The sequence below is a fragment of the Lissotriton vulgaris genome, unplaced genomic scaffold (genome assembly GCF_964263255.1).
Source record: "Lissotriton vulgaris unplaced genomic scaffold, aLisVul1.2 SCAFFOLD_1284, whole genome shotgun sequence".
Taxonomy (NCBI): Eukaryota; Metazoa; Chordata; class Amphibia; order Caudata; family Salamandridae; genus Lissotriton; species Lissotriton vulgaris.
Genome location: NW_028253053.1, coordinates 59,281 through 79,938, shown reverse-complemented (window position 1 = coordinate 79,938; position 20,658 = coordinate 59,281). Strand labels below are relative to the sequence as shown.

At 43.1% G+C, this 20,658-nt stretch overlaps 1 protein-coding gene across 1 annotated transcript in view; it reads left to right on the top strand.

The window, feature by feature from the left end:
• Positions 1–20,295, top strand: part of GARRE1 (granule associated Rac and RHOG effector 1) — a 553,275-nt gene extending 532,980 nt beyond the window's left edge. The window contains exon 12 of the mRNA XM_086951262.1: positions 14,839–20,295. Within this exon, the coding sequence (XP_086807388.1) occupies positions 14,839–14,953 (115 nt within the window). The 3' untranslated portion in view covers positions 14,954–20,295. The remainder of the gene's footprint in view (positions 1–14,838) is intronic.
• Positions 20,296–20,658: the final 363 nt, after the last annotated feature.

Below are 20,658 nucleotides of genomic sequence, written 5' to 3'. Positions count from 1 at the left end.
AAGTGACTTTCGTTTTTGAAGGAAGTCTTTTCTTTCCTTGCTTCTTCCTTTGCCTTTATTAGCCACTCTCCCCGTAACAGGAGTCCCACTATCAGTAGTACTCCCCCCCCCCCCCGCCTACGTTGTTTGATTGATGCTCTGACCTCAGAGATGTGGGGGGAGACCCGAGAAGACAAAATCGACTGAGTGATAGCTGTATTAGAAGATAAATGGGCCGCTCTGGCTCGCAAGGTGTACCTACTTACTTTAGGTGGAGAAATACCCACTTTATTTCCGTTGGTTTTCTCCATACAATAGGGAGGTGTCTCCCCCTTTTCAATCAAAAAAGCTCTCACTTGACGGGGGCTATCAATAAAGCTCTTTCTCCCAGGAAAGATTTTTAACTCCTGCTTACCTTAAAGTAGGTAATTTGAGCCAATCTTACTGTTACAGACATCTCCGTGGAGAGCTAGTCACTGGAACCCACCCCTCCAACTGCTCGGCGTCTGCTCCGCAAGATTCCCAAGTCCGGGAACCAAAACTGGTGCTGACCCTGCCACCAATGAACCGGAGCAGCAAACCGGTGATGTCCCGGCGTCTCCTCTCGTACGCGGCTTCTTCCCACCTCCAGCGCTGATCTCCAGTCTCTGCGCTGCCGCTGTAAACGCTGCGGAAGCCCCGGACCCCGCAATAAAGAAAAGCAAGATCTCCCTGCATACTAGCTAGCAGGTGAGGGCAAATTATGGAGGATTATGGCAAATTTACGGAAATTGGGGCTTCAACATCGGCCCGGCGAGAAACCCGAGGGAGCATAACTGTGGCTGTTGGGTAGCGGCTACCATGTTGTAACGACTGGATTTTTGGACCAGATGGGATCAGCTCCTGAGAGCCCCTCTAACCCAGCCAGAACGTAATCACCTCCCTCCTCAGGACCATCTATCCAGGCACCTGGGTACCTACCTGAGGATGGGGAACTCGCAATATACAAGCTCATATCATCAGAAACACCACTAAATCTATAGGGATACTAAGAATACTCACTGATTACTAAGGACATCCATGCCCTACACCACACTCATACCTCATAGTCTCGCGACCACATGGGTCCAGACTAATCTACCCTGGGGCAGTTCTGATTATATACTCTCACACACTGATCTCCCTCAGTGCTCACTCGACACGCAATCCAGCGTGTCTACACACATGGGCCTGCAGTCCCAGTGCTCTCATTTACACCCGGTCCGCAATCCGGCAGACCTACACACCCTCTATCTTAGGTGCTCTCATTTACACACGGTCCGCAATCCGGCAGACCTACACACCCTCTATCTTAGGTGCTCTCATTTACACACGGTCCGCAATCCGGCAGACCTACACACCGACCACAATCAGTGCTCTCACTAACGCCACTTACCAATGACGACCACTTTCCTATGAATACCTTCAGCTCTCTGTCTCTATGTTGGGAAGTCTCTCTCACTGTCTACTCAGGATAAAACTACGATAATATAAATTGGTATGGCTTTCCAAATTGCAATATGTACCTTCTGCTCCTGACATCAAATGTCCCCTTTCCTCCTTACTGTTCACTCATCTCTTACCTGATCGGGATTCGCATCCGTTCACGCAAACTATGCTTGACTAGAGGACAAGGTTACCCTGATTGAACAAGAATACAAGGCACATGTCGGTTCACTAAGAACAGGGCTCTCTGTTTATTTTAACAATTATGAACTTTAACACACAGCTGAAAGAAAAGGATTAGACATACAATAGCCTAGGGAATAAGGACAAGATTAAGGGGTAAGTGTAAAAGAACGAGGTCACCTTAGGAGAATGAAGTCTTGCTCTAGCTGTCATCTGGGCTCCTCTCTCGTCTGTGTCTTGGCTCATCTCAGACTCTCTCTCTCCTGCACTCTTGGATACACATCTGCGCTGATCACTTTGCACTGGATTTTTCTCCCCCACGGACTCTCTCCACCTTCCAACTTCAATCTAATGGTTTCTGCCGCTCTGATAACTGTTCATTCCACTAGCTTGTTCACTCTGTTTCAATGTTTCTGTGCCAATGTCCAATTAACTCCAGCTGCTCCCACAGGTTAATCCACGATATAACTTCAGTCTCTTCTAAAAGGCATTACTTCAGACTCCAGCTATTCACAACTCCTCCTGATAAGTAACTGCTTTTGACTGCTTCCTTCAGTTCCAGCTCACTGACTGTCTGTTTGTCTTCTCTCTGTTCCAAGCATTTTCTGTCTCTTCTTCTTCTGCAATTCCATTCCTCCAACTCTACCAACACTCTCTGCTCCTCCAGTTCAACTAACTGCAACTTCAGCTCAGCTCTCTCTCTAGCTCGAACTCTCTCTGCAACTCCAACAACAACTCTCTCTCTGCTCCTCCAACTCAACTAACTGACTCCGCCTCTGCACTTCACTAATATAGAATGCTGTCTCCTCATGGAAAGTTCCAGCCAGCAGCTTCCTCCCACCGATCCCATGCACCAGGCTCCTTGCGCTAGACGCTCCCACAGTGACCAGCTGCTTGTTTCGTCTAGAGACCTGAGCCCAGAGACACTTCCTGATTAGATTCAGCTCTGGCCGGTTCTCTCCGGTTCGCTTAGGGCGAACAACAGCTCAAAACCAAAATATTACCTTTTCCCCTGAAGCCTCTCAGCTCCATCAAAATGGAGTCTGTCTAGTTCTGGACCTTGTAGGCCTAAGAAGGATGAAATAACCCTTAGCTCTGTCAGAGTACCTACATAAACCATACCAATGTGTAATATAAAGTCAGGACCACAGGATCCAACCTCTACTATAAGCAAAAATGACAGGCCAAAGCCAATAGGCAATAGATGGCCTCTTCTATGTCTGAAAGAAAGGGCCTAAAAGGGCCAACACAAGCTAGGAATACATATCCTAGATGTGAGCAAGATTAAAGTCTATATTACTGCCAAATAGAGCCAAAAAGCCTGTCAAGACACATGTTCATCTGACAAATGGGTTCTACAAATTATCCAATATGGTTACTGCCTGGAACTTCCAGACACTCCCCCAAACATTCTTCCAAGAGCACATGCAATGTCACAGGAACATCTTACCCTTTAAAAAAAAAGTAGTTCTCTCCCAGTTAGAACCAATCCCATTAAAACATAAAGGGACCGGTGTATACTCCCTGTACTTCTTAATTCCGTAGAAGGACGGCTCTCTCAGGCCTATACTAGACCTCCGAGAACTAAATCTATACATTCAATCGGACCACTTTCACATGGTCACTCTCCAATAAGTGCTTTTTCTCCTTCAAGGCGACTTTCTGTCCACTCTGGACTTAAAGGACGCCTATTTCCATATCCCAATACATCCTGCTCATCGCAAATACCTAAGGTTCCTAGTAGCAGGACAGCATTATCAGTTCAAGGTGCTTCCATTCGGAGTAACTACCGCACCCAGAGTTTTCACCAAGTGGTTAGCAATAGTCGCAGCTCATGTTCGAAGACAACACTTTCATGTCTTACCATATCTGGACGACTGGCTCACAAAAGCCAGCTCGCAAGAAAGCCGTCTCCCATCACACTCACAAAACAGTGCAGTTGCTCCACGATCTGGGATTCACAGTGAACCTGTCAAAGTCTCATCTACAGCCATCCAACACAAGGCATATCTAGGAGCCACAGTAGATACACAAAAGGCTTTGGCCTATCCCAATCCGGACAGAATCCGCAACATGCAGACTCTACTCTGCCAGTTCCAGTCTCAAAACTCCAGCTCTAGTGTTCATGCAGTTACTAGGGGTGATGGCGTCTTGCATACTAATAGTACCTTACGCAAGATTTCACATGCGCCCCCTTCAGGAGTGCTTAGCACGTCAGGGGAACCAGGCTCAGGGTCTGTTATCAGATCTAGTGCTGGTGGACGGCTCTGCAGTGGTGCAATACCCAAAACCTTTCAAAAGGGTGGCCCTTCCTCGACCTGGTTCCACAGATAGTGCTAACAGCAGACGCATCGCTCACTGGTTGGGGAGCTTATCTCCAGACGCACACAATTAAGGGTATATGGAGCCTGCAGCAAAAGCATCTTCACATAAATCATCTAGAGCTGCCAGCAATATTTCTAGTGCTGAAAGCGGTTCAAGTTCATCTGGTAGGCAAAGCAGTCCTGATCCGTACAGACAAGATGACAGCAATGTACTATATACAAAAACGGGGGGCACACTCTCTCCAGCTATCACAGCACGTCTGGAAATGGGCCATACCTCACAGAATGTTTCTCCTTGCATAACACCTTCCAGGAGTAAACCATCAGATTGCAGATCTGCTCAATCGTCAAAGACAACAGATCCATGAATGGAAACTCCACCCTCAGGTTCTCCTCCCATTCTTCCAAATGTGGGGATTTCCAGACATAGATCTGTTCGCCACAAACTTAAACGCAAAATGCCTAAACTTCGCATCCAGACATCAACAACCATTGTCCAAAGGCAATGCACTATGGATGAATTGGTCAGGGATATTTGCCTACCCTTTTCCGCCTCTCCCACTCATTCCATTAGTGGTTCCGAAGCTCAGACAGGCATCCCTGACGTTAATCCTAGTTGCTCCCACATGGGCTCGACAACCCTGGTTCAGCTCTCAGTAGTGCCTCACCAAAAACTATATCTCACTCCCAATCTGCTCACTCAGAGCCATGGAGAGATAAGACCTCCAGATCCCAGCCACCTCAACCTTGCGATCTGGCACCTGAAATCCTAGAGTTTGGCTTCCTTAATCTTCCGCCAGACTACATGAACATTATCAAAGAGGCTAGACGTCCTATCACAAGAGCATGCTATACAGCAAAGTGGAAGCAAGTTTTTTTATACTGTAATAACAATCAAATCGATCCACTGGACTCTTCAGTTCAAAACATCATTTGCTATTTACTACATTTGCAGCGTTCCAAATTAGCTTACATCTTGCTGCAATAGCTGCTTACCTTTTAGAGTGCCTGTCAGCAAAGCATTTATGGAAGGACTTAAAATAATCATTCCTCCAAGACTTCTATCTGCTACAGTGTGGAATCTCAACATTGTCCACACCAGGCTAATGGGTCCACCATTTGAACCATTGCATAAATGGGAAATACAAAGCAAGGAGAGGAAGAACATTGATGCCACTAGAAGCTTGTAGCACTCCATGTCGGAAATGTAGTGGCTTTTTGCAACTTAATATTACGTCTTGCATGGTACCAGTGTAGAGAAATAGAGTATTTTGTGCTTCATCGTCATGATCCTCATTGACAGAGGGCACAGGAGATAATGTAGAAAGGGAAGATAATTTCCAATGCCAGCATTAGATGTGTCTTTGATACAGCACGCACTGCGTCTTAGCAAATCAATCCTAGTGAATTCATGTGCTGGCATGCTTAACTGCGAATTTCAGGAATCTGTTCTAAAATTCATCAATAGCTGATTGCCTTGCCATTTGATGGTGAATATCTGTTTGGAACCCTAGTAAATGAGAGGCTGTAAAAGATTCAAAAGGACATGGATACACAAAAGGCCATGAGTTCTCTTTACCACCAGTAACAACAGTCAACCTTTCAATGGCCACAATCACAGCCTGAAGCAAAATGTAACCCTGGCTGTCCACTGCAGCTCTACCAACAATAGTCATTTCAGCCTGACAGCTACCCTTCCATAATGACTTCTCAAAATGCAGACCACTCCAGGGAAGAAATGCTTGTGGCCCCAAAGAGCCTTCTCCCTCATAAGCCCACCCTGAATGTGCAGTCGCACCGCTGACAGTTTCTGGAATGTCTTGCTTGGACAGTACCTACAAGCGTCTGGAGCATCTAGTGTTGGTGGTGCCCTTTGTTCAGCATAATCCACAATAGAGGAAATAGGTGCATTTAATTAGCAGATTGATTCTTGACCCATAGTGGCAGATTAACATCCCTACAGACGCATTCTATCTTATACTGGGTTTGGAGCCACATGACCAGCATCACCGTTCATGGTCAGTGGTGCCCTCAGGAGAGCCTTCTACACATTGTGTTGACACTAATGGTGGTTCAGTTAAATATACGAGCGTTCCAGACTAACTTGACAACATGATGCTACTGAAAAAACAATATGGCCACCATGGAGTACGTACAAAAAGAAGGTCACACATTAGCCACTGTACTCTGCCATTTGACATGAATGGAGCACCTCTCAGAAGAGGGCCATGGCTTTGCTGACTGTCAGTGAACTCACAAGTGGGAGATCAGCTTCCACGTTTTAAACTGATACTTTCAATGTTGGGGACACCAACAATAGATCTGTAAGCCAGTCAGACAAATGCAGAATGCTAAAACGGGTGACTAGCTTCTCACGCTTATGGTTTCATGGGGATGCCCTAAGGACAAATTGGTTTGTGGCATTTACTTATGCGTAAACACACTGATCCTGTATGTTGTACGCATATTGTGCAAAACTTCCATAACATTGAGTCTGATGACATAAACTTGGCTCGCCACCCTTGGTACTCTCCTGAGATGTCCATTCAGCCACACACAAAACTCCCCTCATGGCAAATCTCATGTTATAAACACCATTGTCAGCTGTTGCATCCCAACCTCAAACCACTCTTCTGTTTGGTATCAGAGGCCTTAAAATTTTATTTGGGTATTTGCAGCTGCCTCGAATATATACAGATTGTTAAAGAAGCTATGAAAGGAAATAATTTTAACAACACAACTACTCGGAACACTGATATTTCAGCGCTTGTTCTGCTACCTGCTGCATTTTGAATAAGCATGTTGGCTTACATCTCCATATATGTACGTCTATTTGAAATGCATCCTACCTCCAAAATAGACCATTTCAGTCTTTTTTTTAAATCCCTTTCTTAAAGGTTTTGATAGAAGGGTTTAACATGGTAATTTCTTCAAGAGTGCACCCAGCTCTTTCTTGTGGCCTCAGAAAATTCCTCAGTAGGTTAATTGAGGGACCTTTTGGAGTTGCATGTGATTCACTTGGTATTTAAAGGCATTCCTATTAACCAACAAAGGGAGGCTGGTGCAGGTTCTCACAGACAACACCAACGTTGTGTTGTACTGCAACAAGCCGGGTGGAATGGGGTCCAGAGTGCTCTGCCAAGAGGCACTATGTGTCTGGAACTGGCTGGATCATCGGGGTTTTACCATTAAATGCTAGGGCATACAATCTCAATCAGCGACACCTAGCTGATCATGGATGGCAATTGCATCCAGAGGTGGCAGTGGGCATCTTCCAGCAGTGGGGGAACTGGCCACTGCACTGCATGTGGAATTTCAGCACTCTTGCTGGAGAGTGTGGTACTCAGACTTCTGGGCTTGAGCATCTGACCTCCGATCAGGCTTCAAATGAGGAAAGATCTCATGTCGCTGACGCAGGGTGGGGTCTTCAACCTGAGCCTGCACAATCTCTGCAACTTTGCATGGAAATTGAGCAGCAGCAGTTGAGTTCATTTGATCTCCCTCCAGCTGTTTTTGATGTCATCCTGCTGGTCAGGTGCCATTCCACAAAATCTGTATATGCAGGGAACTTAGACAAGTTTGTGCATGGTGTGATGTTCGGCAGTTTGAGCAGTTTCTTGGAAAACTGCCAGATACGGTGTTTGCTTTGTTTTTGGCCCAGCAAGGCTATGCTCTGGGCACAGTTAAAGGGTACCTCTCTGAAGAAATAAAATCTTGAAAGGGGCTTTGCGCTTGCCCATTATTTACCCTTACTTATCATTGGTTGACTCCCACATCACGCTCATTTCCTTCCTTGGTCAGTGCCTCCTTTTCACCTCCGGCTTCCTCTTGGGCTTCAAGTCTTCATCCTGCTGTGGAGCATGGACCAAGTACGGCTTCCTGTGGCCAGAGTCCTTCCACTGGCCCAAGGCTCCTTCAGGTAGGCTTGTGTTCATTTTCAAAATGCACCATTACTGAGTACATGTCTCTGCAGTCTCTCTCCTTCCTTCCTTCCTTCCATACGCTGTTTCATCTAAATCTGCCCTCCGCCTGCTCTTCAATGTTTTTCCACCCGCCTCCCTTCGTATTGCTTGACCACTCAAACCAACTGCTCTGTGTTTTTAACATGTTCCACAGCAGTGAAAAAGCCAGTAGATTTTGCCCAATACTTGTTCAAATCACCAGTTGTGATGCATTTTCTAAAATGGTGTCAACCTAGTTTACCTCTAACACCCTTTTTAGAACCGTAATTGGACTTAAATTTAGTCTTCACCTTTCTGATGTGTACCCCTTTCAAATCATTGCACAGTTGTTCCTTGTGCCTACTCACCATCAAAACAATCTTCCTGCTTGCAATAACAACCACACACCGGGTGAGATAGTCTCAGGCCCTTTCGGTCCAGCCTCCCTATACCATCTTTTTTCCAATTTTAAAGACTTGAGCAGTGTTTCTGCCGAAGGTGGTGATGCCTTTTAAGTATGTTTAACAAACCATAGCTCTCCCAGCCTTCTCTGCCTCATTCTTCAAAAGAGAAAGATAGTCTCTATCATTTAGATGCCAAGAAGGCACTACTCTTCTACCTTAATCACACCAAGGAATATCGAGTGGACTGTTAGCTCTTTTTTGGGTTCTCTGGAGGGAAGAAGGGCAAGTGGTGCAGAAACTGACCATCTTTTGATGGATACTCCTCTGCATTAACATCTGCTACACATTGGCTAAAAACAGCCCATAGAAGGTCTAAAGGTTCACTTCATTAGGGCCAAGGCTGCTACCACGGTTGTATGACGTTACAACGCATGCTTTTACCCCGCATGCTGTTGCAATGCAATTTGTTTCCCATGACTTGCTGTCGGGGTGCGCTGGATGATGGAATAGTATAATTTACTATTCCAACTCCAGTCTGTGCAACAGTAGGGAAGGTGTTGGAGTTAAATCCGACACCTTCTACCCCCTACAGTAAGCCATTTTCGTTGCAACGGCTTGCGGGGTAAAAGTATGAATTGTAATGAATGCGGTATAACAGTTGTTTCTCTGCTACCACTGAGGTTGAGCAGTATGAGGGCTGCTTTTTTTCACAGTCAAGGATCACCCTGATGTCTGTTTCTGCGATGAGTGTGACTTGTTTGTTGATGGCTTTTTCTATGACCTTGGCTGGGTGTGGGAGAAGGGAGATCGGACAGTAGTTTGCTGCTTAAGTGAAGTCTGCAGAGGGTGTGTGGGTGAGGACTTTGCTTATGGGGGAGATGCCCAAATTGTAGATGTGTTGAGAGCAGTGTTCTATTAGTACCCCGAAATGGAGGTCCTCTTGATGTTAGCTGTTTATAGTCAGGGAGTTTTCATGGTTCTTTGTGGATAGGTTGGTTGTGAGAGTGTAGGGGTTTGTTGAATGTTGAAGTTGTTGTTGATGGTTTTGATTTTGTTATTGAAGAATTCTGAGAGGTTATTGCATAGTTCTTGCGAAGGGGTAATGTTGTTTGTGGTGGAAGCTGGTGAGGTGAAGTCTTTGATCGTGAAGAGTTCTGTACAGCTATTCGAGTTGTTGTCTTTGCTCTAACCTATGGCCTTCCTCTTTGTTTCTCTGATCATCTGGTAGTAGCATCTCAGGGCTGCTTTGTAGGTTCATGCACAAAAAGGAGCTACCGAGAGAAGAAAGAAATATCAAGGGCACCCTCCACTCAGTATGTTTTTGTGTGGCAATGAAATATGTCACCGTTCACAACAAAATGGTCTAAACATTCAATGTAGTTTTTAATCGTGACTATAACCATAGAATAAAGATGTGATATGCCAAATAAGACTCATTTTAGTGAGGAAGACCGCATTGTCATTTCTTCCCTAATGATGACCAGCAGGAGGTCGACATTTTTGGAGAAAGTTATGCACAGTGATCACCATTAGCATCTTACATGGTGTTGTTTCCTCCTGTCAATATATGAAAGTGGCCAATTATGATACAGCGAGCCAGTTGGTAACAGTCAACCTGTTCATTGTGGTCGCTTACATGACGCACTTCCTATACATTGTATATATTTTTATGAACTTTTGATTTGTAGGTCCCTTGGCATCGGGCTTGAAACGATTTAACACCAGGACACAGGTTCTGCTTCTGAATTGTTAGCTTGACCTCCCCCTAACAATGACGCTGGCTTGCGGGTGGTACCAGTACACTATATTTGGTTTTGGGTGCAAAAATATCAAGGACTGTGTTGTTCGGCTTTCTAAGTTCCCTTATAGATTTCATGGTGGTTCTTTCTTTATCTTCTTTCCAATTGTTTGCTGTTTTGTTTTGCTCTGAGGTCTTCAGTGTACCAGCTGGCCCGATTCACTGCTGTTCTTCAATGTATTGTGTTTACAGCATGCCAGGGAGTCTGCACATTTTCTGATCCATTCATCAAGCTTTTTGATTAAGCAATTTAATCATTTGTTGGTTTGGACTGGTTCAGGCGCAGGTTGTCTGGCCAGTTTGATTCCAAGATGCTCCTCTCAAACTGCATTTGGCCAGGTTTGAGGCAGTGCATAGTGCATTTTGTTTGTCGAATGATTTTGATTTGGAATTGGATGATTGTGTGATCAGTCCAGGGGAAAAGGGTGGTTGGGGTGATTTTGATGCCATTGAAGGTGGCAAAAACTGGGTTGAGTATGTGTCCGGCGCAGTGTGTAGGTCCAGTGACTTGTCAGTACAAGGTTTTCTAGATTTTTGAGGAGTGCTGTGGAGTACCTACACTTCAAACTTCAAATCTTAGCAACATACACCCTGACCGGAACCCTCATCTATTAACCACCAGGACATAAGTTTCCTTCGCCAACAACATCATAGACTTCCTAGCTCCCCTCACCATCAACTCCAAAGACTACGTCCTACTAGGAGACTTCACCTTCACCCTAGAAGATAGGACAGGCACCAACTCTAGGAAGGGTGTTGGGTTCTCTGTGGTTGTGGTGCAGTTGATGGATTCCTTTAATATTAAAGCCATTCCTCCGCCTGTCTAGTCGTGGCGGCCCTGCAATGCGAGCTTGTATCCTGGATGACTGTGGCTATTTCGAGTGCCGATGCTGAGGTTAGCCATGTTTCCATAAGGAAGAGGAGGCCCGGTCGTCGAATCCCATTTGTACCAGATTTACGTGGTGCACTTACTGAGTTAGCGTCTGTTGAGGAGCATGCATGTTAGTTTGTCTTGGGGTGCATGTCTGTAAGTGGTAGCAGGGGAGTGTGTTGTGTGTACTCTGTGTGGAAGGTGTGGCTGTGGTGGGTGAGACACTGCACGAGAACAGTCAGTGAGTGCAGGCAAAAGCTCCTGCTTTGCCTGGTGATGTGTGGCAGCAGGTTGGGATTGGTGTTCTCGGTTAAGAGATTGGAGGAGTACCGCAGAGTAGTTTAGTAGGGCAGAAGGACCGGGCACTGACTGGCTAACCTTTGGTGCGTGCTACCTCCATGAAATAGGTCCTGGGAGGGTGTAGGAGTGTGGGGGATAGTGGGCAGGGCTTGTTAAGAATGCGAGAAGGAGCAGTAGCATGGGATGGAACAGGTAAGGAGCGAGGGAAGGGAGGGTGCGCAGGAGGTGGAAGGCAGGAAACTGAGCGTGGAGAAAAAGCACAGCGGGCTACCATCAGGTAAAACGGCGCTAGGGTGAAACGGACACAAAGCATGAAAGAGCCAAAAGCCCAAGGGAAAAATGGACGAAAAAGGGAAACTGATGAGAGTCCCCAAAAAAGAGTTAATGATGTAAAGAGCAAACCGGCATGAGGGAGAGAGAAAGAGCATGAGCAGGAGAAGAGGCGGGAGCCAGATTTGCAAGGGGCTAGACAGTTTGTAGGACTGATCTCCGGTAAGTCCAAGGGGACAGGGCCTGGGCCATAGTCCTACTACCCTATACTTTCCGATTGAAACTTTGCCTCCCATTTAGAGGTGGACCTAACATAAGCCATTAAAACAAGCGAAAACTGTAACCATCTTAAGACTTCATTGACCGCATATTGACTTAACACGGTCTGAAATTTGACCAGTTTTTGTCAGATAGAAATCAACCATTTCTATCGAGTGAAGTGTTTAAAAACTCAGTGGTAAGAATTTAGGGTATCCCAGCAGATTTCAGAACATTGCCTCACTTAAATGTGAGTACAATGTGTGTTTTCAGCCAATTTGTTTCATGTTTCTAGATTACGTTTTGGAGCCTTTCTCTTGACAAAAACAGTACCACCACTTGTGTGACTGGGTCTGGCACCATACAGAACACTAGCTAGTAAGCATTCTGTAGATCCCGGCAGGTTCTAGAGCTTGTCCTCTGAGAAATGTGAAGAAAATGCATGATTTTAACCAAGGTTTGTGGTTGACATGCCATTCTGGGTAAGAAAAACATAGTGGGATGTATGCAAGTCCCACCACTTTGGACTACCCTGAGTGTCTAGTTTCCAGAAATGTATAGGTTTGGTAGGCTTCCCTTGGTGGTGGGTGGGCACAAACCAAAATACTGCAGGTGCCCACACTGCAAGAATGGGTAAATTGTTAGGGCGAAAACATCTTCACGTTGCATTTTGGGGCGTTTAACTTTGAACGCAGTAGGCCCACCTACTCAAGTGGGGTAGCCTATGTATGTATCTGGTAACACCCAAGGGTAGAACATTTCTTATTATCAATTTAATCTCTCTTCATTTTTGGCTTCCAAATGTAATCTGGTGTGCAAGAAAGAACACATTAAGCAAATTGTCCTCTGAATCACATTGATAATATGGATAGCCCCAAGTTTAAATTTGGACAAGTAGCCACTAATGCTAAACTCAGTATCTAGGGCTAATTTAAAAAAATGCATAGGTTTTCTTCACATTCATTTTTCATTCATTAGATTTCACTATATGAATTAATTAATTATATGCTGCAGCGTAGTTTTTGACCCAGGGTATGGCATGTTTTTGGACAAACAACAAACATAATGTCAGTGAGCTGCATGTGTTATCAATCCCACCTCCAAATGACATATTTCACTCTAATAAGTTGGTACTTCGAACTCCTGCATCTTTCTTCTGAAAGCGGTGCCTCCCTTCCATGTGGAGCACTCCACCACGCCCCCAACGTTAGTCCCTTTGCCACACACCACTAAAGAGGAGAGGCTATACAGGTTGAATCTTAAGCAGTTCCTTGGTTTCTAGGTTGATATGACTGTGTACAGAGTGGATGATCATCTTTTTGGTTGCACAGAATAGAAGGCAGTTCAAAAAATGGGCCTTATGATGATGATTGACGTTTGCATCAAATTGTGTTATACCTTGGCCAAAAAAGGACCCTTTTTTTAGGCCCCCGTCTCATTTCACCAAGGAAAAGGTCACTACGACTACTTTGATCAGTCTGTTTCTGTTTTGGACATTAGCTATGCTGCCCCTAGTTCATTTATTCATACTTTAGCCAGGCATTACTGTATTGATTTGGAAGTTTGCAAGAAGAGTCATTTTGCCAGCTCTGTCGTGCAGGACTTTCTGTTGTAAAGTCCACTCCTCAGACCCACCTCCATCTATCGGAAATTGCTTCAGTTTTGATTAATAAGGTGTGGCATCTGAAGTTAGATGTATTTTATTTATTTATTTATAAAGTTTTATATATTGCAAACTTGATCCCGAAGGATATAAGAGCGCTTTACAATTTGAGGCAATTGAATAACTTAACCCACATCTTACTATGGAATTAAAAATGCAAAATTAGATCCAAAAAATGTAATAACTACTAAACATTTTAAACAGATAATAAAAACAAAAACACATTTTATACCAAAAATACTTGCATCACACAAATACATCCAAAAGAAGAACAAGTTACTTATTTTCGCTTATACTGGTCAAGGTGGATTCTGTATCTATCCGCAGGTTTCTCACCGCCTGCCCTCTTCCCCCTTTTGTAGAGTGGACTTTTAAATGTTAAGGTTCCAAGCTAGATTAATCATGCTGTCGCTATTCTCAATCTCTGTCATGCTCTGTCTGAGAGTGTGGAAAAGACCATTTCATGTCATGTCATGAAGTGGGATGGGATCGTGACGGAGGCCAGTAGAACCTCCATTCATGTCTAACTTGGAACTTGGGGAAATTCACCAGGTGAAGAATCTGCGATGGGAGAGTATTCACAAGAAGAAACATTATCAAAGGTATGTCATTTGTTCTTGTGCAGCTTCTACCTTCATTTTCACAGACCTTCCATTTGCTGAACTGCTGCATGACATTGATGGGTTTCCTCCCAACAAAGTTCAGCTTGAATCCACATTGTTATTGACTCTTTTCTAGGTATTTGGTTTACTAATTTGATGCTTATTCATTCCTTGTAGAGATTTCAAAAAACTTACTGTATGTTCAATCTGAGATTACATAATGTTTTACTTTTAGAAAATTGTACTGCAGCATTCGTAGCTCTGGCATTTTCATCTTATATTTTAATTCCATCCTCTAGTCAAGAACTTTAAATGTACTCTTTGCATGGGTGCTTTTGTTCCAACTTAAAATGTGTGTGATTCATTGTCTACTAAATGTACAACTCATAACAGTGGTTTAGATTTCGTGGCAACTGAAAATACAAGTATCATATATACTGTAGACGCTTAATGCTAAATTTTGCAAATCAGTGCACCTGGCAGACATTGCATTTCTTTGAGTGTTCCCTTATATTTTTTCTATGACAAATTGGAGACATATGACTCAAAAGAATAAAGTAAAGGCCATGGACAGGCAATTGTTTATGCATAGTTGTGGGTATCGTACATAAATTATGGTCTGTACCATAACTATCAATGCTTGAATAATTCCCTTCGGCTTGATGCCCATTGTTAATTGTGGCTTGAATGCCGTTAGTGGTTATTCTTATGAATATGTAGTCACAGACTAAAAAAAAATGTTAGAAAGGAAATCAAAGTAAATCTGATATTTATTTTTCAGAAAACACAGCAGTGGTGAGAAAGAGACCAACACATTGCCGTCCCCTCCTCTGCTTCCAGTTGTAGATGACCATAATCAGGTATTAAAGAAATTCAAAATATTATTTTTTCAGTAATGTAACTCATTTACAGAAGATATTTGACAGCACGTTTTGCGTCCATTGAATGCCTATTACGCAGTTTGGCAAATCTGTAACAACCCTCCCCCGCATATCATAGTAGCTGTAGTGGTGAACAGTCTATTCACTTATATTTTTCATACCATTTGCTGATCAGTTAAAGTGCAGCCAGTGCTTTCTATCCCTTATCCATGTAGGTTTGATGCTTCTGGTACTCATTAGAAATGCGTATATTGTGCCTTCAGATGCATACCCATTCTTCAGACGGTTTGTGCCTGCACTATCATTTTACACAACTGTTTATTAATTTCCCAAAAAGTGTCATGACACATTGTTTTATTTCTAGTCTTCTATTCATTTAGAAATGTCTTGTTCTATTTAGATTGCAACAATATTCTTAATATTTTGCCATAACAGCTGCTTATTGCGAACTACAAATTCCCACAGATTGATATGGCTTACTGTGAACATGACAAGAGGAATCTGTTAGCAGGCTATCATTGCAGTAATGGGTCACGCCTATTCGAGTCACTGAAGTGGTATCACATCAGGACAGTATCATTCCATCAGTAATCATAAGATACCTGTAGAAATTACAACATTGTCAATACTTCTTACACATGATCCCTACCCAGATGGTCTTAAGACCAGGAAACTCCTGCCTCCTCAGGAAGCTGACCTGGATCCTGATGACCTCACAAACTAAAATTCAATTTTATACCAGCCACTAATGCTGAAACAAATCTTCAAATGCAGGCATAAACCAATTCCACAAAAAGTGCAATGACTCCTTGCAGGACTAGGTGGGAGGGCTTCAGACCAAGGTGTGCAGCAACCCTATACAATGTTATACCTTTGCAGTCAACACTGTGCCCCGTTTTCGCGTCCTTAAGGACCTCTACACAGCTTTTGACAGTCTTTATCATCAAGCCCTGCTTTCACAGCTTCGTATTGCAAACAAGCTTTGATGGCATTACCTTGCCATGGTTTTGAATTTTACCTGAAGTATAGAGCATAGCTGCTTCAGATGGAAGTTCTCAAGTCCTAATCAATGCCCATAATGTGTCCCTCGAGGCTGCACCCTATCACCAGTGATTTTCAACGTGATATTGGAGTCTGTTAAAGTCCTACTTCAGACCCACTAAACATCACCCATACACAGATGATCATGTGTTCTATCTAAGATCGTTGTTTAAGCATTACATAGTCCCTCTGCTAAACGTATTTTTGAGGCCATTATATCAAAAAAGTGCTTAAAGCTAACCCCAACCAAACCAAAGTTTGTTCTTCTCTCCACTACTAACAGCCAGCATCAAGTGCAGGAATGCTCTGTGAGATAAATCTGCACAGCTTTGCACCACAGTCTGTTTACAGCACCAAATGCCTAGGCTTCAGTGCTGACATTGTGCAAAAAGCCCAGAATGCATTACCTCGGCTAACCTTGTGCCACAATTGATTTCAGAAAAATACTTGGAAGAAACCGTCAAGGCTTTCTTTACTCATTTTAGTTGTGACAATGATGTTACATTCATTAGTAGAAATGTTTTCATGTAAAATTACTTCACTGAGAAGGACCAAAGAAATGATCAGAGTCCTATTTCTGGCCAGCATCTAAAGACTCTTCTTATCTGACCCCAGCAAAGTTTCTTGATTAACATCAGTTTTCTGTCATCTGCAACATAGACCATCATCACTTCTTTAAGATTGACAGCCATAACCACCTCTATCACTCTTACACCAAATCAATGCTATTCCTTTGCATTACCAATCAACAAGACCATTTATAATCCCTCAAATTGTCTGCTCTCTATCAAAGTATAAATATGACATGCATTTATATAGCAAAACACTTGGAGGTTTCTTGAAGGGGAGCTAGCACATCTGCGAGTCTTCAGTGCTTCTATCGAAACTTATGATTGTCCTCCACACTGAGTGGCTATACATAGGCTGTCGTGCTTTCAGTGCCTATTTTTGTAGATTTAACAGTGTTTTTTTAAAGCTTTCGAAATCAATGCTTATCAATGTTTTTTCAGCTGCTCAAAATAGACCAATTCTGTTTTCCAGTGTTTAGCAACCCTGTTGTTTTTGCAGTGACTGTCATAAAGCACATATGTAATTTATAGACTTAGTTTTCCAGGGTGTGTATGTTTCTCCATTGGCCGTATGTCCAATGGACTTAATTTAGAGGGTTTTAAACATAGAAAGTCTGTGTATTGCACTCACATCTCGTGTCCCTCTCACATCTCGTGTCCCTCTCACATCTCGTGTCCCTCTCACATCTCGTGTCCCTCTCACATCTCATTTCCTCTCATGCTCACTTTATCAATACTCTGTCTGGTTTACCGACTATTAATGTATTTTTTATTAAAAAGTATGAGTGGTATATTCAAATGTTTTAATAAACAAATTCCTGTCAATGACCTGGGGGTCATTCACCAATTCCTTACTGAATATTATGACATTGTAAGGCTGGTCACCCCTGCCCACAACTTGTGAAACCATAACGTTTTGGATAACACCAGATTAATATGTAGCCCTACATTCTAAGGCACATGAAACTTGATGCTTTAAGCATGCTTGCGTGTACTTTTCTGAACTCTTTGCCTGGCTACATTAGGCTAGTGATGCTGCTGTTGTGTGGACGTTCATAGCTGTCAAGTGTGCCCATGGCAAGTGTCTCAGTTTAACTCAGTCATGGCCTTTTAACAGAAATCACATTGTATTCTGGGGACAGAAATCACATTGTATTCTGGGGACAGAAATCACATTGTAGTCCAGGAACAGAAATCACATTGTATTCCAGGGGCTTGAGATTTTGCAGTTAACATTGGAACTATGGATCATGAGTGATGTGGCAGGGGCACACATTATAGTACACTGAGTAAACTATAATTGGTGAATTTCAGTGTTTTTCTTCTTTTATTTTAAAACAATATTTTTTTATAATACAAGATCTAAGTCGAATGCCACTTTAACCTTTGCTTATTCCAGTGAATGTGTGTGTCTGTCTCTCTGTAGATACGCAGCTCTGCATACTTCTGCCATCTAGTGTTGGGTCCGGATGTGTGCAAGTTGTTTTTCTTCCCTCTTGATGATAATGCGTATGGGCATTGACTCCATTGTTTTCTTTATGCCGTCGGGTTTGACGTGTTTTGTAGAGCTCCGGTTCGAGGCCACCTCTGGTTCCTTTTGGTTCGCTGTTCATTTCCACCCTTGTCAATATTGTTTCAGTCGCGTTTTCCATCCTTGCATCCGGAAAATCAGAGACCTTTCGCCCGTCGATTTGTTGTGCTCCCACACAGCCTTTGGGCCGCACCCATTCAGGCCTACTTTTATTTCATTTTAAGATCAAAGGAGAATTAATCACCTGTGTCAGTAAACCAGAGTCTCACAGGGATTGTATTGGAGCCCCAAAACCAAAGAACCACTTTGTTTTGGATATTTTGATTCTCGGCCAATGTAGTTAGGTGGATAGTATCATCATAGGGTCTATCACTTAGGTGTTCCATTCTCCAAGAGATATAATGTCCTCCACCTGTAGGTAGACTGGCTGAGTAGTGACAGTCGTGAACAGAGGGTAAAAATATCTATTTTCCTGTGTATGGTGATATATTGTACAGAAAAAGAAGGTTAAAAAAGATGGCGGTGTTGAAGTGGGTGAGTTAGTGATCCACAACACCTAGTGAGCTGTCAACATGTTTTGGCCCAGTGTTGCCTCTACAGGTTATGTGGCCTTCATCAGGACCAATGAGGACGAGGTCTGATGTTTCAGAGCTCTCCAAGCATGAGTGAGGTTAGTAATCTCACTTACCACTCTTCGTTATGTAGGAGCAGACTTGGCCCATAACTAAAAAGGAAAACAGAAGGCATAGCAATAATATTGCCAAATGTTTGTTAAACCAAAATGCCTACGTATGTTAGTTGCCTAATCTAGCCCATCATGATACTAAGAAAAGCACTGTGTTATTCTACATGGCACTGTAAAAGAAGTGTAAGGGGATGAGAAAACCTCCTTAACCAATATGGCTTAATTAGGTCATATAGACGTGCTGAAGGGTATGAGTATCTAAAAAAAGGGACAAATAAAAATACCTTGTACGTGTTCTAAAGCTAGAATCAAAATCCTAGATGATTGTAAAATAGTATGTTTATACTAGCATCCCTCATATTAAAGGGGTGCAGTTTTCCTATCCAGATCATCCTAATCACGATAGACAAGAGGTGTCCATCGGAAAACACCAAACTGAAAATATCTGTATTACTGTGTAGACACAGGTGAGTTAGAACTAGGGAGCAGGCTATGTATTAGGCCACACTTGTGAAACCTATAGTCATAACGCGGTTGCCCTTAAGTGCTGATCGTTGTTGTCATCAATTATTTTTAAAGGGAGAGACGTGCAGGCACAGCTTTTGAGATTCATGTAGCATATGCGTAAACAACAAAGTGTTCGAGTCTAGATATCATATTCATCTAGCAACTGTGCATTTCTTGCCGCTAGCTGGTGGCGCTCATATAAACTCTCATATGAAGGTATCATACCTTGTAAATCCAAAATGAAAGTTCAGTAGGCCAAATTATTGCAGAAAATATCAATATGTGTGTGGTTTGCACTAGTGTAAATTTGCTAGAGACTAAGAGCCGGATGTACAACCATTTTTTTGGGGCGCAAAAGATAAAAACCAACCAGTTTTTTACATCAAAAAACAGTGGTAGTATGTACAAACTCTATCTTGCGAGTCACCGACTCACAAAATAGCGTTAGCGACTCACTATTATGAAGGGGTATGCCAAGGGCGTTGGTGGATGGTATCATCAAACATATTCAATGCACTACCCTATTTCTCACCCTATACCTCTATCAGTATCTTAATCTACTTATACTTACTTCCTTTATGCATTTATATACTTTCCATGTACTTATGGATCTTTATATTTTATACTTTCTTCTAAGTCAGCATATCCAATGCACTACCCTATTTCTCATCCTATACCTATCTCACTATACTTCTTCCTCTGACTCATCTCGAACCTCTTTCTACTACTCTTTCCAATTCACTACCCTATTTCTCATCCTATACCTCTATCAATATATCCTCTACATCCACTCTCTCATTTACCCCAAACCCCATACCACCACTATGATCCCCAAAATAAGCCTTTCTAGACTCTCCCCTACTCTACCCCTCCTTGCACCATCTGACACCTCTTTTACTATACTGATATCACCAAAACAAGCCTTTCTAAACGCTTCCCTCTGACTCTTCCCCTCCACATCCCTTTTTACTCATCCCAAGGATCCTCCTCCTCCTACTACTGATATGACCTCCCCAAAAAAAAATTCTAAATCCGTCACTCTTCTATCTCTCCACTATCCATTTCAATCAAAATGACAGACTAACATGTCCACTCCTCAAATTTCATATTTCTTCTCAAATATCACTATACAGATTCACCACTAATCGTTCTGAGTTCCAGAGTAGCGTGCTACTTACCAAAAAAGTGCTTACATATATCTATATATATCTATATCTTTTTCTTTTTAGGTCTCTCCAAAGCAGCGCGCATGATCTGCATAGGAGACCTTTAGCCGTCGTTCAGGTCTTTTTCGAGCATATACTCGTGCCTGTGGCGGCATACACCTTGCGGGGGGGCGCCACAAGCACAAGTATGTGCTTCCATAAAGAGCAGACTGCTCTCCCAA